Source organism: Gobius niger, assembly GCF_951799975.1.
Source record: "Gobius niger genome assembly, chromosome: 8".
In the NCBI taxonomy this organism is placed as follows: Eukaryota; Metazoa; Chordata; class Actinopteri; order Gobiiformes; family Gobiidae; genus Gobius; species Gobius niger.
Window position 1 is genome coordinate 24,765,894 of NC_136859.1, and position 8,266 is coordinate 24,774,159.

At 40.7% G+C, this 8,266-nt stretch overlaps 1 protein-coding gene across 1 annotated transcript; it reads left to right on the plus strand.

Annotated features, from left to right (window-relative positions):
- Positions 1-45: 45 nt before the first annotated feature.
- abhd5a (abhydrolase domain containing 5, lysophosphatidic acid acyltransferase a) lies at positions 46-7,114 on the plus strand. Its single transcript, XM_079562202.1, has 8 exons — positions 46-192; positions 946-1,026; positions 1,340-1,425; positions 1,661-2,036; positions 4,604-4,758; positions 5,353-5,464; positions 5,858-6,044; positions 6,373-7,114. Exons 1-8 carry the CDS (start codon positions 161-163, stop codon positions 6,460-6,462), a joined length of 1,119 nt encoding a protein of 372 aa, XP_079418328.1. The 5' UTR covers positions 46-160; the 3' UTR covers positions 6,463-7,114.
- Positions 7,115-8,266: the final 1,152 nt, after the last annotated feature.

Below are 8,266 nucleotides of genomic sequence, written 5' to 3' on the forward strand. Positions count from 1 at the left end.
TTGCGCTCGTTTTACTCAAAATAACTACATGTGCGGGCGGGTAAGCAGAAGGGCTCATTCACCGCTCGTCTGGCGCTGCCCGAAACCAAAAACCAACGTCCCCGAGACACAGCGTAATATCACGTGGTCCGGTGTGCTCTGAAGTGTTGTTGTTGAAGGTATGGCCGAGCAGGAGGAGGCTGCGAGCAGAGGGTAAGTTTTTTACTGCTTTTATGCCTCTGTTCTTCTCATTTAATACATATTTCACTTTAAGCCTCTGTCTTTTCCTTTATAAACTGCATTCTTCTGTTATTTTGTGCCCACATACTCTACACTATAATGCAATTAAAAAAGATACATAAATGATTTGTGCTTTGTATATGTTGCTGTATTCAAACGTATAAGGCTCTGACATGAGATAAACTCGTATTTATCCAACGGAGAACTTTGGTACACTGTGTACCAAGAGAGCTGTGCTACCTAGGGCTATGTTTTTGCAGCTCAATAGGGAACTTGGTTAGAGCTAAGAAGGACACTGACAGACCAGCTCAATTGATCTTATATTCTTGTTCATTGTGGATAGTTACTTTGTTAGTTTGTCTTTGGGAGAAATTGTGTAGTATGTGAAGTGTATGTCTTGTGAAGCTGAATAGAAAAAACTTGTGTTTGTCCCAATCCTTTTGAATGTATTGTCAATGTTCCCTGTGTGAATGGCATTTGTGCCACCCCTCCTCACTGTTGAACCCTTGTGTTCTTGTTGATGGCAAACGCACAACATCAGATGCATTGTTCCTAATTTCCATGAACACCCTTCCTGAGCAGATGACCCTAAGTAAATGTCCCTTTCTATCAAAGTATACAAGCCATATCTGTGCTGCTGTTGTAAATTGTTTACTTGGCAACCTGTGTCCTGATTTGCGCTCTGTGGCCTCATACACATTTTGTTTCGCTTTCTTCTGAACTCAGGGTCATTCAGAAATTATTGGCTGCTACCAGTGTTCCCAGTCTAGTCAACAGTGCTTGGGGATACGTAGACTCAACAATAAGGTGAGTATTGCGATCATAGACAATGGTTCTAAAATGTCCACAATACTGAAATTGAAAACTTAATTTTGAAGAAATAGCCCGAGTCAAAATTGGATTACGTTTTCAATTCCACAGTGGAAAAAAAAAGAATTGTTTTAGTAGTAATGTACAGTTATTCTTAGTTTAGATTATGCACTTTTTAACAGAATGCCTAGTTTCTCATTTATTATACAGTTCTCAGCTATTATCCCTGCTATATTTAGACTTTGTAAGCGTCTTAATGTCACATCAGTGAAGTGTAGATGATTTTAAGATGATTTCTCACTCTCTGTAGGTGGTGGTGGATTCCTAACTGGCTGCCGTCATGGTGTCCCTCTTCACTGAACCAGCTGAAAGCAGCAGAGGAACGAATGCTGCGATGTAAGAGACTGGATTTGTTTTTGCGTAGCTTTAATGAACACATTGAAACATGTCATTCTTGTAACTATTTGTTATGTTTGTTTAATGCTGTGCAATCACAAGAAATAAGTACTTCAGTGATTGGACGTACGCACTCCATGATTTGGTTCTGCCACTATAGCTCCTGTACCTGTTCAACTCATCAAAATGTCACTAAATATATTCCTAAAGTCTTCTGCTATCTTCTTCTCTGCAGGCGTCTCAAGCTCCTTCACCAAACAGTTTGTCCCCATTTCCGACAACAACCTGCTGTGGACGCTCAGCTTCCGCAGCGACTCGCACAGAGACAGGACGCCCATGGTGCTTCTTCACGGGTTCGGAGGAGGGGTCGGACTGTGGGCTCAGAATGTGGATGTCCTCTCTCAGCTCAGACCGGTCCTGGCCTTGGACCTCCTGGGGTTTGGACTCAGTTCTAGACCACAGCTGTCCTCAGAGCCGCAGAAAGCAGAAGAGCAGTTTGTGGAGTCCATCGAAGAGTGGAGGACGGCGTTAGGGCTGGAGGCTATGATCCTGGTGGGGCATAATTTAGGAGGATACCTGGCCGTGTCGTACGCTATTAAATATCCAGACAGGTGAGTGCACAGTAAGAAGGCCACAGCTCCCCTGCTTTCACTGTCATTTGTGATTTTGAAGCGTTATGTCATTAATGTTTGCAACCATTTTATTCTAGAGGAAACATGTCTATTAATTAAAGCAGGGGGGCAAAGTCAGACCATTGAAAGGGTTTACTCTGGCCCTTGAGAGGGTGCTGCGATTAGTAAGACTTGTAGATTTGTAGACTTGTCTACCTTGATTCAATTTGTGCACTGAACACACTGAAGGGAACCAAAAGAGCTCAACAGTCTCGCCCACTTCCTGCTACTTTGACCAGTGCAATCCCATACTTTTTTTACTTTGAATTTTCAAATAAATAGATAAGAGTTTAAAATCAGGGCGAAGGCTACTCAGCAATGTACTAACTACTGACCATAATGCAGGTATTTTACTACTACTAATACTTGAAAATACGGCGATGCTTTAATAACTTTTCGTTTGATAAAGTATTTAATGCATCTTCCATTTAAAATGGTGTTCTTTATGCCCATGAGTTACTGTAGAGTGGCAGCTATCATTCCTTTTTTTTTTTTTAGTTTTTGTGAGAAAAGTTTATTGAGATTCTAAATGAGATTTTTTTCTTCTGGCACCAGTGTGGAGCCTCGATTGTTGAGCTCTATACACAATACTATTTAAATAACACTTCAAACAAAGGCATTTCCATCATAAGTTTGTGTGCAAATCCTTATTGCGCATGGCCCTCGGACCACTTTCATTTCTATTTTGGAAGAAAAGGTTGGCCGATCCTACGTTAAAGGCCTAAGGGAGTAATATAAAGTGTTTTCTTATTAGTCAAGTAGGTTTTTTTTTGTAGTTTCCACCAAAGAGCTGGGTTTCTTGGCAAGACACTTCTAAAAGACAATGGGTACATTTTTATGACTGTTTTAGAAGAGTACTGAGCAAGCTACAATGTTTAGTGCAAATACATGATGTTGATATTTTAAGATGTAGATTTTGTTGATGGTTAGTTCTGAGTGATGGCCAATTGTGCGGCTGCGTCCCAAGTGCATCTTGATGCTGTGCTGTTTAAATGTGTCTGGTGTTTTTCATTGTTTGAATTGTTGTACATGCTTTGAGCCATCACAAAGAGTACATTAGCTTACGACGCCTTTTACCTGTTGACGAATTTGATTTTGCTCACATCGTTGAAGATTCAGCAATCTGTGTATTACCAGGATTGGACAAGTACTAGATCAGGTGCTTTGCCCAGAACGAGGAGACAGCATTTTGAATAATGACTCTAACATGGACAGAGTGTAGAGCAGCATCTTTCCCAGCATGTAGTTGTACCCACGTGGCTGTAGGCACTGGCAGACCAAGATAACAGCAGTGTCCTCCAAGTGCAAGAGCCTCCTTCTATAGCCCCTATCTCCTACTCATCTCCAACTCAGCACAAGCTCTCCTCCTCCCCAGGGAAACGCTGTTAAAATGGCCCCAATCCCTTATCACCACTTTGCATCAGTAACGCTCAACATTCACTTCTCTTCCTTTCTGCGCTTCTCTCATTGTTGTTATAGTGCGTTTAACCAAATAGCCTTCAAGCGATTAGGCGAGATGCATTTGATCAGGGGATGTATATTTTTTGAGCCTGGCGTATTTGAAAGGCCTGGGGAGAAACGGCCACATTTAGAGAAAATATATATACGGTAATAGTTTACAATTAGCCATGTTGTTGTGCAGCTCTGGGTGGCATTTGTTTGCTAATGAAGCTAAATCCTGTTCGCTGTTAATCAAAATGAGATGTATAGTTACAACACAAAGAACTTTCCACATATATATATATATATAGTGCCTTTCAAGGTAGCTAATCAGGAGAGCGTTTTTTTGATACAGCTTGACATTGCTTGTTGAGCAGCCCACGGTTCGAGATTAAACAAATCTCTTCTTCAGAGCCAAAGTTTGTGACTGGGTTCTCACTGGATGACAAAGTGAGCAGTGACATTCAACAGTGCACAGGTGTTAAATTATTGCAGCCAGTCCCCAGGAAAACGTCGGGTTCAACTGAACGAGAATGCTCAAACATCAGAATCCAATCTCGAAACGTCAACGGTGTGCAGAAAGAAGAAAGAAGAAATGTTGAGCAGTACCGATTTCTTGGATTTTGATTGCTTGTCCTCGTGGATGTATGAGCAGGCTTCCTTCAAGAGACGCAAAGTTCTTTACATTGCATTATTCATTCACTCCCCACACGCCATGGGGTAGACTGACGGAATTGTAGCTGCCAGTCTGCACCAAACACTTGCTTATTGACGTGCCATATTAATACATAAGCCAAAAGCCAAAAGTGTGCACCAGATGGAGCTATATTCAAACCGCCGCCCTTTCAGTCTGGAGGGCAAATGCTCTAACCACTGAGCCACTGCCAGGGCCAAGCTCATAGCAACTCTTATAAAGATGTTGACAATAAATCATGTTTTTTTTTTTTGTTAATCAACCAATTCTCTGTACTAGTATGCAAAAAATGTTATCAAACTATCTCCCGTGCCCTTCTGGAAATGCGCTGAAAATGAATGACCGAGCGTAATGGCGGTGTGTTTTTATACAGGGTAAAGCACATGATCCTGGTGGAGCCGTGGGGTTTCCCGGATAGTTCAGACCAAAGTGATGTGGACCGTCCTATGCCAGTCTGGATCAAAGCTCTGGGCGCCATGTTCAGCCCCTTCAACCCTCTCGCCGGCCTCAGACTGGTCGGTCCACTCGGTGAGACTGAGGAATTACAGGAAACATTGTACACACTGAAAATATGACATCAATGTCTGGGGGGGCGAATGGTGATAGTCATGTGTTGGTGTAAGTGAGAGAAAACCGGATGTTTTCCAACTGAATGGGTAGCTATGTGGGGAAAAAAGATGATACATTTGTCGAGTGAAAGATCGCAGCTTGCTCATTTTCTACCCCAGTTGTACATTTTGAAGTTTGGATCAAATACAAAGTGTGAGCATAGGAATCTGTCTCTGATCACTAGTCTTCCAGAGGCCAAGAAAAATAGTGAATATGATAAGATGAATAGTGCTGTGCAACCTTTGTCTCTCTCTCTCACATTATTCGCAGTAAAACTTCATCTCCCGACACATTTTTATTCATGTCACATGTACTGTATTAACTTCCATTAAAAGTTGTGACCCAGTGGACTGTGAACCACAAAATCTAACGCTTCAACACTTACTTTCTGTATGGCTGCCTCCCTCTCGGTTATTCAAAATCATGTTGAATATAATGGAGTGTCCTTGTTTCTTAATAGCTACACGGCTCAGTATGACAGCTGAGGAGCTCTTGTGCTCTTATCCCCTTTAGGTCCCTCTCTAGTCCAGACCCTTAGACCAGACTTGAAGAAGAAGTTTTCCTCCATGTTTGATGACAACACAGTGGCAGACTACATTTACCACCTAAATGTCCAAACCCCAAGGTAATTATGGTGAATTATATTTAGCGCTTTGCAAATATGTGAGTGTAGTGTGAATGCTGTTGGGACTGTTCCATTTTAAGGTACTCAGGTAGGTCATTTTATTCAGTAAGAATAGATGAATAGCTTTAGATATGAATAAAGGGGTTTGTGTTTAACTACAGTAGAAAGAGCATTTTGGAGCTTAGATACTGGGCCTAGAGCTTTACTATTTCAAAACAGAAGCAAAGTAGGTCTGTGCTTTGCCGCTGGTTATTTCATCTTTTTCACTTTTTTGTAAATTTGGATGTTTTTGTGCTTCAATGCAAAGTGCCTCATAGGTTTTTCCAAATTTCTGAGGAATAGCATCTTAACTGCTTTGTTGTTTAATTAATTGCTTGATTCCTAACGCTGCAGCGGGGAAACAGCCTTCAAAAACATGACTCTTCCTAACGGCTGGGCCAAGAGACCGATGCTGTGCAGAATCGACAGACTTCACCCCGAGATCCCCATCTCCATCATCTACGGCTCCAGGTCCAGCATCGACATCAGCTCAGGCAGCGCCATCAAGAGCATGAGGTCGAGCTCACCAGTGGATATTATTGTAAGTTAAACACTGCATTCATGTGCTAGACCAGTGGTTCTCATCTGGTGGGAAGCCGTTTTCAGCCGTTTGGGAGCAGCAAAAAAAAAAAAAAGACTGAACAAGCATCAATCTGAATGTGGCACTGACACATTGCCCTGCCTCTGGTCTTATATCTTGTGCAGCGTCAGTAATTGGGTGTTTAATTCTCGGGTGTTTCTTCGGAGACTCGCCATCTGCAACCAGCTGAGAACCAACTAACCCTGGCATGGCACTTGAACTGTTCACAATCATATACTTTTTTACCAAATCAAACCTTTTTTTCCTGATTCAACCCTTTTTTTTACAGACGATTCGGGGAGCTGGACATTACGTTTTTGCAGACCAGGCTGAAGATTTTAACCAGACAATATTAGAGATTTGCGACAAAGTGGACTGAGCCGTACACTGTTATTGAAATGTGTAAAATAAGTAACAACAAACTGTCTATGGGAAAGTATAGGATCGTACTATATGTATTAATGAGGTCCACTGGTTATTGTATATATGTGTTTTTGTTTTTTGTTTTCATTTTATGTCATATCGGTCAATTATACTAATTACTTGCCATTCCTATAGAAAATGCCAAACATGTACATTACGCCCTGTGCCACATAATGAACTAATTTATTGATGTATATATGCTCATTAACAGCAAATGCCTCTTGCTAATTAAAAAGAGGAATAATATGCTAAACACACAACCAACAAACCTCAGCCTAATTTATATCACAGTGTGGCTAAAAACATATACGTTTTTACACGGTATGTTCATAGGATATACGAGATAAACATTAGCACTTTTAAAACAATCATCCATCGGCTTTAGAGTATCATAGGCCAATGTTTTAGTTTTGTTTATACGGACCATCAGGCTAAAGGAGATACTTAAACCTAGATTTGAGTCTGCAGAATTAGCTTCATGCACTGTCACGTCAACTGCTCTGAATTTTGGCTGTAGTGGATGTTATAGATATTATTTCCCCTTATTATACTTTATTTCACCATTCAGTTGTTCATGTTTTTTTCCTGACTGATGTAAGTTCATCCGCGCTAAAACAGCAGCATTGAAAATCAGTGCTGTTTCCTGTTCTTCCTGTACTCCGATAGGACTCCTGCCTCAGCAATAGGAAGCAGATATAGATTTATTTATAGCCAGTTATAGTCCATATTGTCTTGCATTTGCCGTTGGGGAGAAGCTTTTCATGAAGACTTAATTTCTCTCTTAATATAAATCCAATTAGTTTATTTATCAAGTTGAGAAAAGTCTATATGCACTGGCAGTCTGTTGTCTCACTCGTTATGCAGCGCCGTGTGACTAAAATAAACATGGGGAAGCAGGCCTGACTCCAACAAGGCTGGCTGCTATTGTCAACCATAAATATATCTAGCATCTAATTCAGGCTGCATATGAGTTTGGCTTGGATGTTATTGTCCAAACAATTAAAGTGATAGTCTGTAAGTTTGCAAAGTGAAGACAGAGTGAAATTTGAAAGTAAATAATCAAATTCCTCCCCTCTTAAACCAGAAAGCACATCTTAGTTTGCAAAATGAGGAGAGCAGGAACAGAATTTTCAAAAGTAGACCATCAAGCTCCTCCCCCTCCCTCCTGATTGGATCGGCACAGGACAAGCTCGTCTCATTGGTCAACACGGGAGGATACTAGACTGATTGCTTCCTAAAATCCAGGAAGGAGGGACTTTACAACAAATTATATATATTATTACTTACTTTACATCAAATTTTAAGACCAGGTGGTTGATTTTGCACATTTTATCAAATTTGTAATACATTTAGACTTCCAGACTATCACTTTAACAAATAATTTTCACTGCTTCCACTAAAATGGTCACATATGTGAAAACTGACTATGGAAACTGAAACATGAATGAAATCATATCTGTCTTTTTTTTTTTGTTTCACTCTTTTTGTTTATGTAATTATGAATTGTAATTCAAAAGCAATAAGGAAAAAAGGAATCTGCTCTGTTGATTATATTAGAAAACATTAGTCAACCTTCACCTACCTCCGCCTCGATTTGAATCCCATGCCTGATTCGTATGCTTCTGAAGTGCCTCCCATTCACTGCAGTGTCTTAAATTATACATATTTAGAGCTGTGCATTTGTAAACAAGGTTATCAATCAGGGGCATGTCTAGGGGGAGGCCAGATGTAGCACAGGCCACCCCTCACAGAGTATGATA

Coding starts and splice junctions, on each gene's coding strand:
- abhd5a (XM_079562202.1), top strand. CDS start 161: ATGGCCGAGCAGGAGGAGGCTGCGAGCAGAGG. Junction 193..945: donor GAGGAGGCTGCGAGCAGAGG/GTAAGTTTTTTA, acceptor TTCTGAACTCAG/GGTCATTCAGAAATTATTGG. Junction 4,759..5,352: donor CAGACTGGTCGGTCCACTCG/GTGAGACTGAGG, acceptor TATCCCCTTTAG/GTCCCTCTCTAGTCCAGACC.